Source organism: Glycine soja, chromosome 11 (assembly GCF_004193775.1).
Source record: "Glycine soja cultivar W05 chromosome 11, ASM419377v2, whole genome shotgun sequence".
Classification (NCBI taxonomy): Eukaryota; Viridiplantae; Streptophyta; class Magnoliopsida; order Fabales; family Fabaceae; genus Glycine; species Glycine soja.
In genome coordinates this window covers 5,798,099-5,822,330 of record NC_041012.1, presented here as the reverse complement: position 1 = coordinate 5,822,330, position 24,232 = coordinate 5,798,099, and the positions used below count along the sequence as shown (strand labels likewise).

Sequence of the window (24,232 nt, the reverse complement as noted above, 5' to 3'; positions counted from 1 at the left end):
AAGGTCATGAGTCCATCTCTCTAAAAGAAATAGAAGTGAAAAAAAGATACAATAATGTACAGGGAAAATTAATTTAACTAACCTGGGACCAAACAGGAATAATTATCGGTGTGTGAATGCATATGTGACGGCGTCTTGATTCCTTGTGCTTCTCAAACATTTGGTTCATCACACGGAAAAGCTGCAGTATGCGTTCATCACTTCTAGCATTGGGAGTCAAAGATGTCTGGACAATAAAATGACGTTGGGAACCATCAGAGCCAATTAGAGTCAAGCGCCGGAAACTGCTCCCATGCCTCCGCACAATTGGAATATCAGCTGCAACCCTATCCAACTTCACGGTATGATCTGGTGCAATTTCCTGGAAGAAAATAAGATAACTAAGAATCAGTATGGGATGCACCAAATACTCCCCAAGTCAACTCGAGGTTATTTTAATCAAGATCCATAGCTTCTGGCATTGTTTGAAAAAAAAATCAAAAGCAGTCACCTGGTCAGTGAAATATTGCCCTGGAACTTCAACATCAATAACGTGAAAGTCCCGCAACACCTTGCTTTCTTCTTCCAACTTTAATACTGCTGGAAACCTATCCTCAACATTGCTTTGAAGAACATTTTTCCAGTGTTTCAACCGCTCAGTCAGTTGAGACAGGGTAGATGGGAAAGTAGTAATGCTTTCTGGATCAAGATCACGTTCAAAATCCTGTTTGTACTCCCTCACAAAATCAACATGCTTATTTACAGCATCAGCAGAAAAGCAAGCCCTACAAACACCCGAGAGCTCTTTCTTGAGAGACTGAGGGACTTCTGCAGTTGTAGCAGTCGGATATTTGTAGCAGCGGTGGAGCAAAGCATTAACCACTGCCAAAAGTCTCTCTTCTGGAAGAGTGACAAACCTTGAACCAATTTCTGTTAGCAGGATCTGCAAAATAAAATGTTGTCATAATTCAAAACATGTAGAAAATGCTGCTACATATCCAAGTTTTTATCAAATATATACTGTTCTTCATGTGCCTTTGTTCACAGTTGTCTCATCGTTTGTCCTAATTCCCAAGCAGCAATACTTTAGTTTAATTTTGAGGCAAAGAGCAGAACTCTTTTACGCATGCAACCGGGAGAAAGGGTGGGAGATGGTGAGGTTGCATAGCGTTACTGTTAAACAAAGCAAATAAACTTAAAATGCCTGAAAGAAGATCACCTCAAGTTCACTAGCCAAATTAGCATGTTTTCCCCGAAGAGCCTCCATTATATCTTTTGCAGCATCAAAAGCATTGGCAGCTGAAGCCACAAATCCTAAAGCACCAGGACGTCTTAAAGTATTTTGACCACCTTCATTTCCAGAACCTTGCTGCAAAGGTTGGTCATTTCCGTTGTGCATGCTGCTTTCTGCACTTGTAGACCTTTCGGGTTCTTGCCCATGTGAGTTTCCACCATCATGAGATCCAATTCCACCTGCCGGCTGGGAGCCTTGGTGAGCTTGAATATCAGATGGCAAGTTACTGCCAGCTTGACCTTGTACTCTTGCATTTCCATCAGTCAACCCACCAAGAGAACCAACACTAGTACCAGAAATACTTTGTTGAGTTCTTTGTTGAGCCATTGCTATTCTACCAAGTTCAGATTTATTGGCAACATCACGTCGTTCCAGTAAGTATGTGCGCAACCAATAATACAGAGCCTGAAATTCAGGAGAAGAAACTCAAGATAATTTAGGATCTACATAACATTTGCTATGTACAAAAGCAATTATGCAAACAATCACCTGAGGATACAATGTTGCAATCTTCAGAAGAACAAGTTTACAGTGAGGAGCTTCTGTTCTCTGCAGGGAGAGTAAGAGCTGTGGAATCCAAGAAAGCCAAACCCAATGTGGTACTTGTTCATAGTACTTATCAAATGACCTTCCAACAGGCTCATTAGGAGTATCAAAGCTAAGAAGATAAAGCACACGAGCAAGATGGCTTCTTGAATTGGACACACCAAATTTTATACCTTGCAATAAGCAGCTGACAGCATATTCCAACCAAATCTCATCCTGAGTTTCTCTGTAAGCCTATTTGAAGTAGATGACAGATAAGTACAAAGCTCAAGTTAATACGTAATGGTCATAGAAAGTAACAACATGAAAAGCAGATGAGTAGTTACCATATCGCAGTAGTTTCCCCAGCTTATCCATCCTTTAGGCAAGTTTTTGAAAAGACTAATGGCATTTGAATAGTTAAGATTAGCAGACTCAGAATCATTCAATTTTAACAAGAAATCCCCTTTCAGACGGAAAATTTCAGCCTTGTGCTTTGCAGGAAAATACTCTAGATTTGTGCTGTTGATCAGATTAATACCATTTGTAAGTTCTCCCTTATTTTCTAGGTATGCCTTTGCCTGTTCAGTTATCTTAACAAATGCTTCCTGTAAATACATCAAAAAGAGCAGATCAAATAAAGTCTACACAAGCTCTCAAATATCAGAGTTCACTGTAGTCAAATATGGACACATACTCTGGAAATAAAACAGGTATACTATTACTAATGTTATGTGTATATGTTCAATTATAATTGTTAAGAATTCCTATGTATACACAAATACCATTCAAATTAATCAAAAAACAGAACTTGACATATGATGATAAGGTCAAAAAATTATCAGAACAATTATCAATATAAATGAATGTAAAGCCACCCCAAAGAATAGGCTCGTATTTAATTCAAAATGTATAGATACTGACATAATGATGAAAGCAAAGAATTCTCTAACTACAACAAAAGTGGTTACCATACCTGCACTTCCATGGTTGAATGGCCATATAATTTTTCAAGTATGGTGACACAAACATCAAAAAGGCTTTGCTTACGAGCAATGTGAGCAAGCCTGTTGACAGTCCATGCTTTGTCACGGTAACCAAGATGATGAAGTGCTGAATTTGTGGTGCCAAAATCTTTGAAAGCGTCTATGACAGAGTTGTACATTTCATTCCTCCACTGCAGCAAATCATACCAAACAGACATATTATCCCATTCATTTGGAGTTCTTAGTCTCCACGTCTCAAGGATGTCCTTGAGATCAGCATAAAGGTTTCCTTGCACACCAACCACCGAATTTCCAGAGAGTTTATTTCCATTGGAAATATCCATTAGAATCCTAGCTGACTCTTGAACTTCAACTATTTGTTGGAATTGCTGCAGAAGAGGAATTCTGGAATGAACAGACATTTCAGGCAGCTGCCACCATTGTTCTAGAGCAAGATCAACACCTTTACCTACCATATTCTCAGCATCCCCCACACCATTTGTATTTTTATCATGAAGAGCAAAGTATGCTTGAATTAGACGAAGCTTTGGAGTTTCTTCCACTTGAGCCTTGGGAATGACATGCTCCTTCATATACGTCCAGTCAGGCAGTTTCCAAAGACTGTCAAGCAGAATTTCATAGTTCTCAACACTCTTGCCAAAGTCAGCTAGTGCATCCCATTGACTAAGTTGACTAGCACAATATAACCATTGCTCTTCCCATAGACACATCTCAGCCTTGGGTACAGTATTATTATATGTTCCTTGAGTTGCCTTCACCATGGCTTGATAGAAGAGGCTTTGGGCACGGTGCCAGTAACCATGCTGAACAAGAGAAAGCCCAGCCCGGGTTTCTGCAGTGACTGATCTCTTCTTCCACAACCCACATCTCATATCCTCTTCATTGAGCAAACGATAGAGCTCAGCCAGAGACTCGGAGCATTTGGAATCATTTGGAAACAACATAACATGACTTTCCAGCAAAGCCAGTGCAATGTGCCATGCATTATAAGTTTTCCCAATATATTTAATAAGCTCACTTGGCATTCTGGGTTGAGGATGGCTCAACTGAAGACCTTCTAATAGAGCTTGCACAACATTTGGTCTGCTGGCTTGCTGCCTCTTATGGTAATCTTTAGACAAAAGATTAATCATTGGTTTAGCAAGTGTTACTTGTTCTTCTTTAAGCAATGTAACCCAGACAATTGGAAATACCAATACCCACAAATGGTATGCAACATTAGCATCTGTATGGGCTAACTCTCTCAATGGAATTAATAGATCAGCCACCTGGAAGAATTTTTATCATTGAGAGACAGTAAAATATTCACCAATAATTGCACAACAGATAGTTACAAATTAACAATGGGTGTCACAGGAAACAGAGATAGGATCATAGTCCTCTTCAATTTGACAAATCCAAAGGAAAATGCCAAAAAAAAAGTTTTCACCATTTAAACAATGTTCTTCACATTAAAATATAGGGATTTTTCCATAGTACTGTGCCACTACTATATCTTGGACCTTCATTACGTAATAAAATAACCAAGGCAATAAAACTAAAGATATACAACCTTAACTATGACAGACAAGTGGTACTTAAAACCTTAGTCATTAAACATTTAGTTTACCTGGAGTTTGCTCATGCTGTTAAGAAACTGGGCATGCTTAAGCACAAGGGTCTCAAACGTTAGTGGAGCATCCTCAGATCCTTCAGATACATCATTTACCTTGTGTGGCATCCCAGATAATTCCAGAATAGAACTTGAAACTAAAAGTGGTTGAACCCTGGCAGAATTTGGAGCTAGTGTAATAGGCTTATCCTCAACTAATATTGCCAGGAGAAGATCAAGGCCTTGTTTGAGCCAGAAAACATCACTCAAAGCCCCCCAGTCTTGAATTTGGATAATAAATTGAAGTCTGGTAAAAAGTGTTTTCCTGAGAGACTCATGATAGAGAGAGAAGAATTTCATCCTAACTTCAGGATCTCTGGCTCGTAAACCAAGCATAAATAGCCTTTCCACCTTCTGAAAAACCTCTTGACGCAAGGGTAAAGGATATCTGGAAATTATTTAAAAATAATCAAGACAGAATACAATTCAAGCATAGCACATACAAACTTAAGATGAATAAACTTACTTATTTGAATCTGCACAAATCCCATAAAGAAGTTCAAGATATTTCCTGTCCCACTCATTGAGAGCCACAGGTGTGAAGTTTTGTTTATCTACTTGTGACAGCTTATGAAGAAAAGAAACTATCTCCTTAGGAGTGAGAAAAGAACTTGGTGTGACTGAAGTTCCTTGTTTACAGAAGTCATCTTCAATCCACCCTTTAACCACATCAAGTATGCAAAGAAGTACACTAGCATCAATTCCTCTCTCTGAGAGTAAAGCATTCAATATTTGAGATACAGATCGCTTGCACTCGGAAACAACCATCACTCTATCAGTGATAAGTTTCAAAATTGATTTTAGATTTGAAATAACTGCTCCAACATCAGCACCTTGACGAGAAGACGTGACCGCTGAATCTGGATCTGTTCTCTGACCCTAATAATGTAAGAAACTTTATTTAGTCAAAAAAGATTTGAAACAGAAAAATAAATCAAGCATAATTGTTATAGATTTTAACCAAAAACAAATCACACAATCAATAAGACAAGATATGTTAATCACACTAGATAGACTCGATTTAATCAGACTAAAGTAACAGAGGAAGCAAAAAGGCACAGCCGCACAGGGAATGCCTGCTTTGCTAGAAAGAGCAAGGCTGCAGGGTAGGTGTTACTAGATTACACAATGGAATTTTATTTTCAACCAGCATATATGAAAGATATAAACAAAAATTGGCATGTATCCAAAAAATAAATATAGGAATAGACATAAACACTTAACAACTTCACTCTGATTAAAATTAAGCACATCTATAGTTAGTATCATTAGCCTTAACTGACTCAGGTGAATAGTACTGATTAGACAAATGATATTTTTTAAAATTAATAATGAACATAATTTAATGCATGTATGTGTTTACTGATTTATCATGCATATTTTACCTCTAAATTCTAACTCTAATTCCTTTTGCTTCTACAATTTTTATTTTAATAGAAAATTCATTTTAATCCTAGACTTCAATAAAAAAAATATTAATTCAAAAGGAAAACAAACATACTTGTCTTGAATGAGAGCCTGCCGATGAACCCATATCACGTTGCAGCCGCTGGAGAATGCGAACCAAAATTAAGGGATCAACAAAGTTCCTTTGTACCTCTGTCAAGGTTTTTATGACAAGCAATAGGAAACTAATTGAACTAGCATTATTATCATCACTAGACGTTTGAGGAGCTGTGACAGTGGTAACATGCTTCTGTATCAAATCATCAAGCTTCTGGTGCAACAACTTAACATCAGCAGGTGTGGTAGTTGCTTCTTGAGGAAAAGCAACAAAAATCATCTTCAATAGTGAGCAAAAAGATTTGCCAGCATCTAAAAGTTTATGCTTGAAACATGGTTCAAGAATCTGGGAGGAAAAACAATTACCCACTATAAAAATTGAATCATTCAGCAAATAAATAAAAAAAACAAAAGGTAACAATGCCCTACTTGAGAAATCTGGTTAATGTTATTTCTTATAAACAAGTGAGGTTGTTTCTCTAAAACTTTGTTCATGACATCTAAACCCTGTGCCAGTGCAGTGGATGGATCCTTTGCTTGAGATGGCTGTATACTGCTCAGAAGTTTTTCCAAATAATTAAATTTTACATTTGCATTCGGCCACACTTCCAAAGCTTGTGAAAGTAGCTCCAAAGCTTGTTTGTACATGGCACTTGCTTCTTTGTCCTTTGGCTCTATGACTAGCGCAACCTGATCCCAAAAATCAGAGACAATAATTGATAACATCCTCAGAAATGGAATATTCTAGAAGGGGTTGTTGAGTATACATTGAGAATCTTTTCAGCAAGCAATCATACTTTTGCCTCAGCATCATACTTGTCATCTCTAGACCTCAAAGGGCAGGTGACTAGGAAGCACAAATATGACACAGGACACAAGGATTTCTAATTTTAAAAATCAATTAGGAATGACACACTTATAATATAACATATAAAATCAAAATCTAAAACTAACATAAAAATATCTTTTATAACAAGAGAATATCAGAATACATATTTTGAAAATGAGCACGAGTCATTGCAAACATCATAAAATGTTAAAACTTATCCAATTTTTATTGGCATAAAAGTTTAAGGAAGAAAAAAAACTTACAAAAATACAACTAAAAATATTTGTTGTCCATGCAGTGTCCACATAGATACATGGAAGGGAGATATTACTATGACACAATACAGCTACTACTTAGAAAAGTCTGAGTTAGGCAAGTGAATATTGAAATACTAAGAAAATCATGTTACCCTTTGAACCATTAATACATAACAATGGCAGATAAGAGCTACACAAGCTATAAATCATAAATCATTTTTAGAATAAAAGAAAGATAGTATGGCAATGCAAGTACCAACATCATCAAATTCACAGCATAAAATATTGGATAGTGTTTTCATAAATGTAAAAAATCATCACCATGTGAAATGTAAAAAAACAGGTTAGAAGTAAGCCTCACTCTGATAAGAAAATTAATAATCATTTCCTCCATTGCAGCATTTGGTTTAAATTCTTCATCAGGTTGACTGGCAGATCCAGGGGTTTCAATGTTAGTGATTGATGAAGGACCACCAGGTGACATGACACCACATAGGGATTGCAGACCAGGCTCTGGCTTTACTCGCTTACTTGCATCTTCTGGAAATGTAGACCCATCGACAGATCGCTTAGAATCAGCTGAGCTAGGATTAAAGACATCATTGATTTGGCTAGGTGCATCAGAATCAGTAACAACTTTCATCTCATTTTGCCTTTGCCTCTCCCAGTTAACAACTAATCCAGCAAGTTCAATGGCAAGACGTCTGTTCTCTGCTGTGGTATTATAAGGCAATCCTAGGCGACTAAGAGAATTCACCATCTGAGGAACAAACTGTGCTCTGCAGCTGTAGAAGAGATCGGAATGGCGGACAATTAGTTGGAATATGTGAATAAGATTCGGAATTGAATGACCTTCTTCAACAAGGATTTTCTTGGTATATCTTATCCATATTGGCATCCGAGAATCACCAAGGGGCAAACGTCGAGGCAGTGCTGGCATTAGAATGTCAAGAGCCTGCTTGACCAACATTTTATTTTCCGGTTGGCAGGTCCTGAGAAGAGCAACAAAAACCTGCAGTTGCAAATCAGTGTCAAGGTACAGATACACACATTTTTGCCTGTGAGATTCAGTTAGATACCAAATAAAGACTGTATTTCAAAGCACGTTCATATTTCAGACAAAGCCAAAAACTACTCCCATTCGCTAGGCTCAGTAATAAATCTGTTCAATCTAGAGGCATCAAATTTTGACTTAAAAGCTCTTTAAATCCCACAAAAGCACCCTTAAAAAGCAAAAGATTATCTCCAACTTCTATGTAAAACAGACCCATAAAAAAGGAAAGAAACTTGGAGATGATTACATGCCATAAAATCCAGTCCCTTCAAGAGCAAAACATGAAAGATATATGTCAAACATGTCCAAATCTAAATGTCTACTATTTAAAAAAGGTAAACAGATTAGCCATATTTTGCAAGAAAGCATTCAAGCACTATACCACCTTACATTGATATTTTCCATTTAATGGTGCAAGTTCTGACTTCTAATAGGCTCCTAAGAGGTTAATTTATCCGACTCTTCATGGTGACACTTTCTTAGTAAGCTTTGAAATTAAAAAATTATAGGAAGCCTACCCAAGTGATTAGATTGAACAGCGTTCCATGATAAAAATATTCCACTCAATCATTTAGATGACAACTAGAGTGGTGTTAGAGTATGTGATTAGCATGCTGTATTTTGTATGTCCTATAACACATTAATTGTGTTAGTTATTTAAATCGTCGAGTAGTTGGTATATTTTGTCAAATGCATTAATTGTAGCAAATTCTGTTACCTTGTGTTTGGATGAGGAATTTTAAAATTTCAAGGAATTTAAAATGCCTAGAATTTGAATTGCTTTGATTTTAATTTCTTTTATTTTTCAAATGCTTTATTTGAATAAATCAATTCAAATTTCTTCCATTTTAAATTCTTTGTTTGGATAGGACAATTTAATTTCCTTCAAATGCAAAATTTTAATTTTATATCTTAAATAGATGAAATTTTAATATTAAACTTTATAGAAAATAAACACAATCTAATTTTGAAATATTAATTAAAAAATATTTTCAATTTTTAATAATTTATAAATATAAAATATTGATAATTTTAACTAGGGTTATTTTGCTTGACCACAACCAATGATGTTTTTAAACCGACATCAACCGAGGCTATTTTTTGGTCGACATCAAATAGGATTTTTTTTTGGTCAAAGTATGCCGAGAATATTTGTCAGCTGATAGCCAAGGCTATTTTTAGGCTAACGTTGGTTGAGTCTATTTTTCAGCTGATGTTGGCTAGATTTTTTTTACTAACGTCGACTAGGGTTTTTTTAGCTGACATTGGCTAGGGTCTTTTTGAATGACATTGACCAAGGCTATTTTTAGCCAACGTTGGCCTAAAAAATTCCAACAGGCGTTGACAAAAAAATCTACCCAATATCGGCTAAATAATAGCTTGGTCGATGCCAACAAATAGGACCTATCCGATGTCGGCTGAAAAACATCATTGGTCAACATTGGCCAAATCCCTAGTTGAAGTTAGCTAAAAAAATAGTCCTGACCAATGTTGGACAAAAAACCCTACCCAACATCGGATATAAAATAGCCTTGGGTGATGTTGGCTAAAAAATAACTCTAATCGATGTCGACCAAAAAACTCTAGTGGATGTTGACTGTAAGAAACTAGTCGATGTCGACTAAAAATAGTCATGTCGGATGTTGGTAAAAAATACCTAGCTGGTGTTAGCAGAAAAAACCCTAACCAACATCAACAAAAAAATCTAACTAATGTGGTTAAGAAATAGCTCTGGCTGATGTCAGCCAGAAAATCTTAGTCAATGTCAGCAAAAAAATCCTAACCGACGTCAGCTAAGAAAATCTAGTTGACATCAACCAAAACTCCCTAGCTAACATCGGCTAAAAAATAACCTTAGTCGATATTGGCTAAAAATAGCTTAGGCTGATGTTGGCTGAAAAAAACTAGTTGACGTCAACTGAAAAACCCTAACAAGTGTTTATTCAAAAGTTAGTCATGACCGATGTCAGTAGAAAAAATCTAGCCAACGTTGACAAAAAAAAAATCATTGATCAACATCAACTGAAAAAACCTGGATGACAACGGTCAAAAAAATCCTTGGTCGATATTAGCAAAAATTTCCCATGAGTGACGTCTGTGAGAAAATAACCCTAACCAACATCATCTAAAAAAATCATAGCCGATATCGACAAAAAATAGCTTTGGTTGACATCATACAAAAAAATTATGATCGAAAAAAACTCCGCCAACGTCAGTGAAAAACAACTTATGTCAATATTGGCCGTAAAAACTTTGGTCACCCGTAATTGTGAGTGTTGAGCGAAAAAGAGTCGCGAGCAAGAAGTGAGTTAAAGTGAGCATCTCCGAAAAAAGAATTTCAAATTCTATATCTTTTGAGAGAATTTGAAATTCCACTATTTTAGTCCATGAAAATGATTCATAAAAATACCAGAAATTCAATCTCCTTTCAAATACTCTATCCAAACAAGCTATTTTATCATGAATCATTTTAAATTCCTTGAAAAAATGAATTTCCTTGCTAAATTGCTCCATCCAAACATAGGGTTAGATTGACAAGCTGTTAGAGTAGTTAAAAGACTGTTAGAGAGATGTTAAATTCCATGGTAAGTCTCACATCTAAAACTAACTTTGCTATACAAATCCTGTTAGAATCTCTACAAATAGGTGTTCCCAGCATTTAGAGACACTGATCGTAGTTTTCAGATCAAAATTCTCTCAATAAAAATTCATAACTCCTTTTGCATTTTTCACCACTCTCTCATTTACTTTCAATTTCTCACCTGCTCATGTTCACAAGATATGAATAAGGAGCATTTTTAAAGAAGTTGATATTTCCATACCTGGAGTATTATTTTTTCTGGGGCTTGATATGCCTCCAAGAAATGGCAAACATTCACAAATGCCCATTGTTTGCTTGCAGTGTCTTCACGCTTAAGATGATTCCACCCAAACTTTATCAGTTCCTTCCTATGATGGACAAGATCATTTTGAAGATATTTAAGAAGCAAAGTGGCAAGCTGCAATAGTTCTATTCTTAAAGGCTCATCATACTCGGCAGAAACCTACAGAAGAGGGACAGAATGCATTGAGAGACACAGAAGAACTTACAAAGCCATATCAAAAAAACCGAATCATGAAGATTTCAACGAAGGGCCATATGAGAAATTAGACATAATAAAGATATACCTCCTCCGGAGGATCGAGAAGTTTATCAACAATTGTTTTTATTATAGAAGGATCAACAACTTCCCAACTTTGACCATTTTGAAAGGCATGTGCAAGCATTGGAAGAATGAGCATTTGCATCACAATCACCAAATGGTCATGATCAAGTTGTTTTGATTGGAAAAGGCTGAGAAAATGCAATAGAAGAGCCTTTTTCATGCTTGGTGGATAACCTTCTGCCACCTAAAAGGCATCAACATAATCAAATATAAGAATGAACCAAAATCTCAACAGGAATTTCAAATCCAATTATGAAGTACCTCAATAATGTAAAACTCCTTCAGGAATGTATAGTCAATCCGACTATGAAATAAGAATATGGTAAGTATATCAAAGAGAACATTCACTTCGTTTTTGTCATGTCTCAAGTAATTAAGGAAGCATTTGACAAGCCATTTGCTTTCTTTAACCTGCAATTCCATAATGACCATGAAAGCAAGTTAACCAGCCACTTAAAAGACAAGACAAATAAATGTACAGTTAAAATTATTTAAATTTAAAATATACTAAAATTAGCATTTGAACAAAGTAAAAAATACCATGAATACAAATTGATAACAGAAAGCAAAGCAATAATAGGGATTATGATAGAAGTAGAATAAATGGGAAAACATTAAGCAGATAATGAGCATAATATGCACATAAATTTTCTAATGGATATATTAAGTGTGCAGTTGCAGTGGTAGAACCACAATAAAAAAAATGACTTCAAATTTAACTTGCCTCAGATTGTTTGCTAGGAAGAATGAGCTTCTTCTAAGTATTAAATAGTGTGGCCTAAATTTTAAATAATGGCATCGTATAGTTAATGCACAACATAAAGTTCAAAGAGAAGAGATATCTAGTAAAGAAACCAAAAAATCAATACAAACAATTTGGTCAAGGAAGTAAATGTTTAATCTACAAAAATTAAGTGAAAAATAGACTGCAATGAAGTGACAACTTCTCCAATATGTTTTAACATTAAAGCAATGCCAACAAGGGTTTAATAGATGCCTTAAAAACACAACTTTCAAAGTTGGCAGTTGAAACAGGAGGGATCGACGGATTTGCAATGAATCCTTGAAGACAATGAGATTTGATGGCTGGTTCAACTCACTGCCTCCATTAAAGAAAATTCTTATCATCTAATTTTTCAGAAAGGTGTGAGAGAAGGTTGGGGGAGCGGAAGAGGTGGGAAGAGAATTATTTTCAGATCTCACCAAGCTCTGTATACCATTTTGAAGTTCCAAGAATATGATTTTATATTTCATTCACCAAGGGTAACAGTTACATCAGTGTATTTATAGGCTCAGCTGTCATAGTGATAGCTGGCATAACTAACCTAACCAACTACTAACTATCCAAGGACACGGTTGAATAATTTTTCCTGTTTACAGCACTCTCACAACAGACAAGTAAATTGATAGAAAATAGCATTAAGAGGATGAGATTTTAAAGCTGAATATGAGTAATTAATCCCTCTTCCAGAACATTCTATTTCTCAAATCATCACAAATCTGGATCCATGTCCACAGGGGGAAATTGCTGAAAAAGAATCATAAAGTCTAAAGCATTAAAAACAAACTGCTGGTTGAAGAATTCAGCAAATGCTTATTTTTTTGTCAAATAAAATGGTGCTGGCATGACCAGCATCAGCAATGCGAAGATGTCAGTGAACAGCTGGACTCCAACAGTTGAGAATCCAGAGCCCATACCTCCTATTATTCTACACTCTTGCAATTATACTAGGATAAAAAAACTTCCAAGATCAAAAGCAAAGAATGCAACTGCTAAATATCTTTAGCATGCCATGAAATTATTTAGGCAATCATTCAATAACAGAAACAAGAAATTTAAAAAAAAAACTTTTCCTAAATCAACAATGATGATACAACACTAACAACATTGAGCTTCCTTATACTTACTTGCACTAGGTTCAGCTCCTGTTCTTTTTGCAATCGGGATATTCTTGCAGGTGACTTCCAAACAAGAACTAATGTATCAAACACACTACGATTACTTTGTAACCAACCAGGGATTAATTTGACCAGGGTTTTTATAAGTGCTAGCCCCTGAAAGTAAGCATCGGATGTTGCATTGGGAGGAGGAGCAGGTGGATTAGAAGCATCAGTTGATGGAGCAACAACACTTTCTTCGCCTAATAAACTAGGTGTACTTGTGGATGCAGGAGCCACTGTCACATCAGATTTGATCGGAAATTCAGAGAATGCACTTGCAAGTATCTTTTGCGGTGATTTTGCAAGTTCATCTCTTAATGGCTGCCCAGCTTCTAAACGAATTATATACATGAAACTAAATTTACAGCAAACATGAAAAAAAGAAAGTCAGCATCCAACCTTAATAGGCATATAATTAAAGCTCAGCAGTCCAAAACTTACCGCCTAAAATACTTTGGTTCACTTAATCGAGCAAGAAAATAATCAACTGCAAGGGGTGAATATCGATTTAAAAACTTTGTAAGTGGAAGGCGATATGGACTGTTGATTTCACTATATACTTGTCCTGGGGGAAGAGCTCCTTCCAAGTCAATAGTCAAGGTTACAAGTTCATCAAGGAACTTTGAGGCAGCAGGAGGAAGCAAGTGAAAAAGCTCAATTATAGCTACAAGAATAGAGAAGACATATCAGCACAAGTATGATCTAAAGAAGTTGCACTAGAGACACTAGCATTAAATAGGCTAAACCATAGATGTAACACCTGCAGCAATCTTTGGTTCTTCACCAGCCTTCCATGACTTCTGACTCTGAGCCAACTTTTCAGGCTCCAGCCACCTCTTTAGATGCTCTAGAAGTTTTCCACCCAAGGTAACATTAAACCAATTGGATAACAGTTCAAGCAGGCGGGCCAGACCTAGCAGAAGAGGCATGCTGAGATTTTTTGTGTGTGCCAAATTGACCAATATAGGTCTAAGGCTGCTTTGTAGAAGTTCTTTGGGCATCCTTTGATTAATAACCTAGGTGACAGGGTGACAACGATGTAAATGAGGTTAAAAAATATTTCCATGTATATTAAAAGCATGCATGCAAAACTAAAGCAAACATACAGAACAGATAAGATCATGTAAACAAATTATTTGTTTTTTTAACACTTCCACCAGAATAATATAAGAAATAATGGGAGCGGCAGGAATATGGGGAAATGGATGAAGGAAAGGAAGACAACCATCAGATTTGGAAAAGGAGAATTCTTTATTCCTAGAATTGGAAGAGGAAAGTCTCTTCTATAATTCTGGTGAAAGCCCTATATTTAGCATCTATAATCCCATAGATTCATGAGAATAAGGGAATAAATAAATTCTTAAATTTTCTCCTCTATTTCCTTAGTTATGAACTAGTTCCAACTATAACATATTCAAATGTTAATTATGAATATGCTTTTAATTTGGGGATCTTTCAATTTATTTTTTAGCATTTGTGTACTTGTGTAGTATAAATTATTTAACATGTATTGAAAATATTAAATATAGCAGCCATCCTGGGAAAAGCTATCCAGTTATAGCACTTTTGGGTTTGGCTGCTCCACTATCTGGGGTTGATAACTATGATCGGGAACAAATGACCATGGAAATGATAGGCATTAAGACTTCAAATGCTCTATCAAATTACCAGATGTGTGTACACTTCATTATGGATATATTTGTACATGCATTATGATCAAGCCAATGAAGAAGCAGAAACTATACATCATAAAAGCTAACTACCTGTCGCAGGCCCTCCTTTGCAACAGCAACAATTTCAGGAGTCCGACAGGTTAAAGACTTGAAAAACATTGAAATAATCTTGGCACGCAACTCAGAGTGATTTGGAGTCTTAAAATCAGCCCATGCCATTGTTGTACAAAGAAGCTCAATGCAAGCTGTTCGAAGTTTAGTTAACGATGTCATCACTTTGGGGTTGATAAACTTAGCAACCCACGCATTGTCATCAGATTCTGCTATTTGCAACGCTTCTTGCAGGAAGTTAACTAACTCTGGAGTCAACTTGAGAAGAGGTGGCCTCAATGCTAGACAAAAATTCAATGCTGTAACTGTTCCAACCTACACAAGATACAACCAAGTAAATTAGTAGATGGATAAAAAGCTCAAAGAAAGATCGAATAAACCGCCATCAGGAAATACCTGCTGATCAACAGTCTTTAACTTGAGTGATCGCACAATAAGAGGCTGGAGAAAAGGCTGATACAACGGCTCTAGTAATTCTGACACCTCACTGCCAGTCCTGCTAGCTAAAAGTGCCAAGCATGATTGTACATTCTTTCTCACAATGATAGATGCATTCTGGTTGAACAACTCTTGAGCAAGAAAATCAACCACTCCTTGGAAGCTCTGTTTACGTGCCTCACTATTAGCTTCATCAGCATTATTTACCACCCGAAGAACTTGAGTGAGCACTTGACTTGTCTCCTCCTGCTCCTTGCTAGCATATATGGGAAGCTTTTTAAGGACATATATTAGACCACGCACAATTCTTACTTGAAAAAGGCAAAGAGTCTCAACAGTGACCTTTCCAACCAAAGCACCAAGTCCCATGATACCACCCATCTGTGCTTGCCATGTAAGCCCATAGCAACAATGCAGAAGACGGGGCAACAGTTGTTCAAATACAGGAACGCGGACACTAGGGGGTGGAGAATATACAGGATTCATTGATGGACTAGAGACAATCATAGGTGTACCTGGCCCTCTGGACATTATGAAGTCAGTATGTTTTGAACGAGCTAGGAATACAAGTGTTTCTGCAAACACATTTAAAGCACCAAGAGCAGCTTTGGCATGGAGCCTGTTTTCATCTGCTAGTACATCAACTAAAGCATCCAAGAATATTAGAGGGTCCAGCTCCTTCAAATTTGAACAAGCATTGCTTTTAAGCCTAGAACCAACATGAACACTATTTGAGAGTGATGAACCCCCAAGTGCAGCTGCTGATACATTGCTGGATGAAGAATCAATGTGAAATATCACTGCAAAATGGCGACATATATTGACAACAAAATCATCTGTGGGATCTGTGAGATCTGCCCCACCATTGGCAGCAATGACAGTCATCAAAAGAATCTTGAAAACAGACTTCTCAGCCATAAGCTGGGTCTTTGTCTTTACACCTAAGTCAGCCTGAAGATGAAGTGTTAATATAATATTCCAGAAAAAATACTATAACATAAACCCATCTAACATATGCCAGTACTTAGTAAAATGTTGGAGAGCATAAGACGAGACCAATTGGTGTATAGAATACCCAAATGTAACCACAGTTAAGGAAGTATAATGTGATAGAGCAAAAAAAGACTGACGGTAATGGCGGCAGCAGAATTTTTTATAATTTGATTAGACTATCATGGAGAAGTGATCTATGAATATGGTGAACTAAGAGTTATTTAGTTCCACACTTTAATAAAAAAAGACAGCACAATTTTTATAGGATATTATATGTACTTAAACAATAGCAAACTAACCTTGACTTCCATTAACTCAGACCTGCGTGATGATTGATCAACTGTAGAAACTAACAATGCAGATAGCTGCTTAGACGTACTCCCCTCATCAGCAACATTTCCAGGCAAATTGAGCTGAGATGATAGGCAAACTCGAAGGAATTTTAGAGCTTGCTTCCGATAGAAAGCATCCATGCCACAATTTTTGTTCATTACAGCTTCCACAGCAAGATTTATGCATCGATCAAGTGGCACCAAGAATGGGGTTGCAGGCTCAAATGTCAAAATCAGGCGAAGCCCATGCTCAGGATTCTCCTTACACTCAAGTGCTAGAGGCTCTTTGAGGAATCGTCTGTTTCGGCCTCCTAACTTGCCAAGAAGCTGCAACGCTTTTGCACCCCAGGGATAGGGAGCTGGTCTTAAGTGAGACCACAAAGCAAGAATCACCTCAGACATTACACTAGCCATAATGGGTTCGAGGAAATCGGGATTTAAACTATCAACCCAAAACTCAAGTGTTCGTAAACCAAGACTCACTAATTCGTCACTTCCCGTAAGACATAATACCAAAGGTTTCATAAGACGAGAAAGGTATGGTAACAGAGAGCTCAAACGGGCAGGTAAGGTTAAGCATAGCTCCAATAAAAGGTCTCGCATATCTTCAGCAGTTGGCCCTTCCAACATAGCCAGCAGCATATTAAGGCAGGGCTGCAACATGGGGACCAAATCCCGGAGCAAAAGTTCATATTTACACCCTGAAAGTGCCTTGAACATTGTACGAAGCAACTGCATGTAGCCAAGAGGTCTTTCAACTTCAGTAGCATTTTTCATGCAAAATTCCATTATTACAGGCGCATGAGGCTGCAAAATTCGTTCAAAATCAGATGGTGCTTTAGCCACGGCACCAAATATAAACCGAAAGAGATGCAAAACCAGTTTTGCTGCAGGTGAATCTGGTTGCTTCAAGACATCAAGTTTGCTGCTCACAAGAAAATTAACAAGCACATCTGCGAATGGCCGGTACACTTTCTGTGCTGCTAGAAGGGTAGAGAATATATGAACAAGTTGAGTGTTGGAGATCATGCACTCAAAAAGCTCAGGCATACACAGAGAGAACATGTCCATAAGATCTCGAGGTTCCATGATGGCCAAAATCTGTGAGAAGAGATGCAGCATCTCCCTCTCCTCATCTTTCTCCTTGAAAAGTGCTAAGCAATGAACACCACTTTTTAAAACACCAGAAGCTTTGCAAACCTACACAAGACTCTTAGTTAATTTAGCCATTAAAATTAAAAACACTGATGTTAACATTAAGCCTATCTGTAGTACCTCATCTTCTCTCATGCCCCTCACTCCTTGAGGTGGTGATAAATTAGAAGACGGTGAGACAAGAGCCTGTAATGTTCCATGGATAGGGAAAATCTCATACGTGAGAAATGTTATATGTCAAGGAAGGGTGGGGTTGGCAAATCCACAGGCAGAAATTATTGTACCGAGGATTCATTACCTGAGGTCTTGGGGAATGTGCATGGGTGATGCTCCATATGATGGTCTTCATTCCTGAAAGTTATTTAAGAAAGTTAAAAAATAAATAAACATATGATAAAAATGTATATTTATCAGTCATAAAATAAGGGGGCAAAAAGCAATAAAATTAGATGAACAAATAACACTAAAAAACCAAAAAATAAGAAACTACTAAGGATAATAATGGATCCAATCCAATCAGTAAATTTGACCAAGACTAATCCAAACTAGAGAAACACACGTTGACTTGAATATTTGGATTAAATTGGATCAAAAAGAGCTTGGCAGGACCATTATCATATTAGGTATATGATCATTCAATCTCAAATCCTTTGAATGACCTTTTTCTTCTTTTTTATCATTTTTCTATTTTATTTGGATTTCTTATTAGTATTGTTTAAAAATTTAAGGAAATATACAAATATATTGGATTTCATTCAACACAATCCATGATCACCCCTGTCCCCTATGAACTACAGAAGGTTTAACGATATAAAATATAAATTACCCATCACTAATGTCTTAATCAAATGTTTGCAATCATTAACTTCCTTTGAATGTTCTACAGGAACCTGCAAAGCCAAAACTGCCTGCAAAAAAAAACATGGACCAAAATCACAAACGCAGATATCCATCTAACAATGCAGAATTAAGAACACAAAGTAATAGTGGTTTAACACAAAGACAAGCATATTATGCAACAAAATACGAGAATCATGATTTTGCACTAATAGCTTTAGTAGGAGTGAAAGGGGTTTTATTCCCTTCTAGCCAAAACAAAGAATACATGAACACGGTAAACATAAGAATTAGAACTGTACAGTCAAGTTCTGGTTGAAAAAACAACAGAACCATATTAAGTTCAGGAACAATAACTGAACAATTAAGTTTTTGTTACTATGAAAAACAGTTAAAAGCAATTGCCAATATAGCGTAGTTAAAAAAAAAGAGGAAGAAAGCAAAAGAAATAAGAAGAAACTAAAAATCAAGAAAATAGTCCCTTTTACTAAAATATGAAACAAAATGAAGGACTAAAATCCACATATAGCGTAGTTCATAAAACTGTCATTAGTACAAAGGGTGCACTAAAAAAAGGAGTGTGCATATTTATAATAAAAAATAATTAGTCCAGTATATGATTTTATCAACAAAAAAATCAACAGGTGGGTTAACAAAAATTGTAGACCTGATCACATCAATCTGTATAATTTAAATAAAAAATGCCATGACTAACAAACCATACTGCTTTTCATGCAATACAGCAATATGTGGTCATTACTATTAGACCAAAATGTCCAACTTACTGTCAGAATGCCTCTAATTAAAACAAAATGACCTTATTCTCAATTGAGAAAATAACCTGAATGGTTCTCAAAATAAAGATATACGTTTACTTCCATCCTAGTTATGATTTCTTGAGTTCTCCATCATGCCTCCCTCTTTGTTTACACCAAATGCCCAATTTTTGTATAACATAAGGTGTTCCGTGTTCCCGGATGGAAAAGATCCATACAAGCACCAATAAAGATGTTTAATCAAATGGAAAATAGTCCAATAGGAGATCACAGAAACTATAGCACAAACCATCAAGAGGAATATAGAGGTAAATGGTCCATTTTTAACTTAATACATGACAACATTAATGGACTCGCATGATACATGTAGCCAACCCCTTCTAGTGTGAAAAACTGAAAATGCTTAACTGATGTTGTTTATAAAGTATTCCCCAAAATTAGAGAGCTGAGGGCCTGATTATGAAGTCCAAAATTTAAAATCCTCACTTAATTTCAATTATAATTGCAAAACAAGAATGGCAGTTTCTCTCATTTTTTCTCAAAAATAATTCAAGATGGACAGATAACTGTTAACCATTCTTAATTTATTTCCTTTCTCCACTAGCGAGTAATATTTCTTTGTTTCTTTCAAGAAAATTTAAAATGTAGTACAAAATAAAGAAAATCATGACAATCTGACACCACACCAAATGTTAAGATAAACATGCAAGTGCAATTACATAGCCTGAAAGAGAATCTCAAACACAAGTTTTCTAACAACCTGCACAGGGAGTTCAAGCTTTGATCTCAAGGTAGCACGATCCTTTCCTTCCTCACCTTCCTCCAAGAGCTATATAAATAATAGCAATAAATTATATTCCTAATATATTAAGAAATGTAGCAACACAATAACCTGTAGATTTACATTAATAAAAGTAAAGCACAAGTAAACATTGCAAGACTAATTAGAGGCAATTTATCAGCCACCTGAGCAAAAAGCTCAGGTAGTAACCTGACTCTCCATCAGATATCCTAAAAACAAAAGCAAAGAGGTCCCTAGTCAGAAGCTACCTCAGTTATGTATATATTGATTGTACAGAGGAAATGTTTGCAGAACAACTTCAAACCAACATCAGGTGAGATATGAAAACTTATAGATAGACATAATGATAGGAACAGAAAAAGCAGAGCATACTTTATTGATAGAAAACAGCTAAAATCCCTTCTCCATGGCTGATATCAGAAGACATGCTGATAGGCCACATGACAGAAGAATAAAAGATAATGGGGCAAAAAAGTTAAGAAAAGTCACAGATCTAATTAGCTGGTTAAGAATAGTTACAGAATTAGTTAGACGGTTAGAGTTGTGGGAGCAGGAACTGTAGGAAGGGAATAAACTGTAAAAGAGGATTCATTATGAATTGTAGCATTTAGGAACCAATCAATAGCTTAGTTGTAAAAGGGGGAAGTGGGGGACCTTCCGAAGGAGAATTGTCTCCTCTTTTTTCTGTTTGTCATTCTATTTACATCACAGAACTGTTCTTTTTTTTTTCTCTATTCTCAGTTTTCTCATCTCTGAAATCTCAGGCTTAATTGTTGGGTTGGTTCATTGCAGATGAGAATTTGACAAGGACGGTAAAAAAAAATGGAGTTAGTATTTTTTTTTTCAAATATTGTGCCTTCTTTAAATACTTTTGCTAACTTCATATACTTCAAAGTTTAGTTGGAACCTTGGAGTTAGTATTTTTCTTTCATAGAAAAGAAATTCATTACGTAATAGAAAAAGAGAACAAAGGAAGATAATCTAGAAACCACAAAAGTAAGTCACGTGACAAAGCATGCTGAAAAAACAACCCTGTCCCAAATGTTAAGTTCCCTTGAAAATTCTAGCATTCCTTTCCAGCCAACGACAATAGAGAACTACAAAGGCAAAGCCCTTCCCCAGAATCTAAGATCTAAGGTTTTTTACAAAAACCAGAATCTCTAAATTTAATAAGAAACTGAACCAGATACTTAGGGAAGATTTAATTCACATCAAAAAACCCAAACCTGAACATGCAAAAACAAAAAAGAGTGCCGGTTTCTGAATAAGCACAAGCACATCACAAACATATTAGGACATTAGCAGTGAGTGCTGAGTGCTTTTGTAGCATGTCATGTCATGTCATTGATGTTAATCCTGTTAAGAACATTTTATGACGCCAGGGTACTCCTAAATGGTTGTCATACCTATACCGGGTGCAGATCAACTACAAGTATTAACAGATAATTATTGAGAGAGCTCATGGGTACAACATACGCAATACCAGTACAAGTATTAACAGGTAACTGTTGAGTGCTCATGGGTACAACATCTGCAATACTCACCTATCACTTGAGTACAAATCATCCAAACAAAAACACCAAGTTTTGTTGCTAAGTTGTTTGGTTTGCTACCAAATGAAGCAATCAGCTACTTCACTCTGATGAAAACTTGAACCCTAAATCTTTATGCTAACTTGAGTTAAAATACTATGAAAATTGTATTTATCTTATGATTGAATTCCATTAATGTTTATTTTTGTATAAACCATAAGGTGTCCCGTGGTACCCAGAATCAAGCTTTTAGAAATGTTATCCCATACCCATATCCACGAAACTTAGAGAATTGCAGTCCAAACAAAAGGGTTGACCTTAGGCGACACTTTGGATTCCATGTGGGTTTTTCCAGAAAACAAAAACTATATTATGAGAAATACCCAGGAACTAAAAAGAAGATTTGCAAGAGAAAACACCTTTAGAGTCAAGAGAACAAATTCTTGTCTTATTACCAGAGGAAAGATGACTGAACAAAGTCAAGCAAGGTAACATCGATATTAACTCTATCATGCCATCTTCCAGAAAAAAAAAATCCAAGAAAAGCTTGATGAAGCAAAATTGACATACTGGAGCAACATGAACAGTTGGAGTTAGAATACTAAGAAATTGTATTTATTTTATGATTTAATTACTGTACTGCTTATGCTTGTATTTCTGTAAGACACATCCAAGCATACTAGTACCCTAATTTTTAGGAATTTTGTCATAACCAGAACCCATACCAGTACCATACTCATACCCATATCCATGAAACTTGCTAGCCTACCTTATAGACTGCCTTTAAAAGATGAAAAATTTGCAAGGGAAAACATGAGAAACAATCAGAAGCAGGATTATTAATATATGAACATTTTACAAGAACAAATACGATGAAGAGAAGAAAAGTGCAAGGAATATAGAGACGATAAGGGATCCTGTACCAAATCCATTTTTGAGAAAACTCCCTTAAAAAGACCATGTGCTTTGAACCAAATAAAAGCCAATCACTTTATGAAATGTATTTAAAAATGTACCGTACTCCAAGAAAATGACCGTGCCCCAGCCCCAAAGGTTATCACCAATAATCCATAATAATCAATTATAATGCGGCAATTGTTAGACATAACATGAACTATAAATTGATCCCAAGTAACCTGAGGAATTGTTCGTTTGAAAGTACTGAATTTCCCAACAAAAGCGTCCAGAATGCGGCCCTACAAAGTAACACAATTTAAGTCAGTCCCAAGAAACAAAGTAAAATGCAAAAATTGCCAAAATCCAGCAGAAATCATGTAGCAGACCAATAGAATCCTTGCTTCATCTGTAGATTGTTGATCAACCCCTTTCTCAAAAATTGGTTCCACCTATATCAAATGGAAAGAAAATAAGAAGACTTCAAGAATTTAATCAGATAACAAATCCTAAATCTCTTCTTTTGGGGAGAAGGGGAAAACAGAAATAGAAGAGAGGTTTTACATTTTAGGTCAGAAATAATCACCATTTTATAAAAACTCTAGAAGCAAGCAAAAAAAATAGATTATTTAGGAAGAGGCTACAAGAGAGAAAACAAGATATACTCCAAAAGGACAAAAGAATAGCAAAAACATTAAGGAAAACAAAAATAATAATACAACCACACCCTCCAATCACATGAAAAACAGTTAGTCAAGCTCTGAACCAACTGCAAGCCAAACACCATAGAGACGCCAAATAAACAACCATGTTCTAATTCCCAAAGCTAAGGAGGCAGCAGCCTAATTTTATAATAGCTCAAAATGAACATCACAAATACTTTCTACAAAACCCTTGGAGCTAATTGTCAGTGAAGACAGAAGGTGGACAATTAAAACAGAATAAGAGTTAGGATACGCACCAGATTCAACATCAAGCGAGCACAAGTGGTGTGGATGCTCAATGATAATGAAGCATCATGCATATTACTTGAGAATAAGTAAATAATTCGTGACAACTGCAACCATAGAGAACTCATATTAGCAAGATCACGTCTATCAGAAACTGTCAGTTAAGGATATTTGCAGCAACACAATGAGATGAAATATTATGTCATCCAATTGAGAACAAATTTCCATGTATATATAAATATCAATTATCATCTTACCCCCATCAAATGTTTAAACTTTTCCCCCACAAATTTCTGTTGACTATAAAAATAATAGAACTATAATCTCTATTTATTAAAAAAATATTACATGTAAATTTGTGAACAAATGTATAACAAAAATTATGAATTGAACTCCAAGGAGATGCTGTTTTTTCTATTATAGATCCCTGGCAATCAACTCGCTTGTGCAGCACTTTTTTTCTTCTCTTAAAATTAAATGTATAAAGCATTTT

General features: G+C 36.0%; 1 protein-coding gene across 1 annotated transcript in view; it reads right to left on the bottom strand.

Annotated features, from left to right (window-relative positions):
- Positions 1-24,232, bottom strand: part of LOC114376211 (transformation/transcription domain-associated protein-like) — a 31,961-nt gene that overhangs the window by 1,764 nt on the left and 5,965 nt on the right. The window contains exons 6-32 of the mRNA XM_028334202.1: positions 23,751-23,846; positions 23,179-23,241; positions 23,032-23,091; positions 20,322-20,390; positions 18,775-18,856; positions 18,247-18,299; positions 18,069-18,134; positions 16,761-17,993; positions 15,427-16,419; positions 15,010-15,345; positions 14,007-14,262; positions 13,688-13,910; positions 13,214-13,601; positions 11,567-11,716; positions 11,268-11,489; positions 10,922-11,143; positions 7,407-8,057; positions 6,389-6,649; positions 5,958-6,305; positions 4,923-5,335; positions 4,415-4,844; positions 2,775-4,073; positions 2,146-2,406; positions 1,763-2,053; positions 1,199-1,678; positions 491-922; positions 83-361 (exon numbers count right to left, since the gene is read on the bottom strand). Coding sequence (XP_028190003.1) covers positions 83-361; positions 491-922; positions 1,199-1,678; positions 1,763-2,053; positions 2,146-2,406; positions 2,775-4,073; positions 4,415-4,844; positions 4,923-5,335; positions 5,958-6,305; positions 6,389-6,649; positions 7,407-8,057; positions 10,922-11,143; positions 11,268-11,489; positions 11,567-11,716; positions 13,214-13,601; positions 13,688-13,910; positions 14,007-14,262; positions 15,010-15,345; positions 15,427-16,419; positions 16,761-17,993; positions 18,069-18,134; positions 18,247-18,299; positions 18,775-18,856; positions 20,322-20,390; positions 23,032-23,091; positions 23,179-23,241; positions 23,751-23,846 — 9,657 coding nt within the window. The remainder of the gene's footprint in view (positions 1-82; positions 362-490; positions 923-1,198; positions 1,679-1,762; positions 2,054-2,145; positions 2,407-2,774; positions 4,074-4,414; positions 4,845-4,922; positions 5,336-5,957; positions 6,306-6,388; positions 6,650-7,406; positions 8,058-10,921; positions 11,144-11,267; positions 11,490-11,566; positions 11,717-13,213; positions 13,602-13,687; positions 13,911-14,006; positions 14,263-15,009; positions 15,346-15,426; positions 16,420-16,760; positions 17,994-18,068; positions 18,135-18,246; positions 18,300-18,774; positions 18,857-20,321; positions 20,391-23,031; positions 23,092-23,178; positions 23,242-23,750; positions 23,847-24,232) is intronic.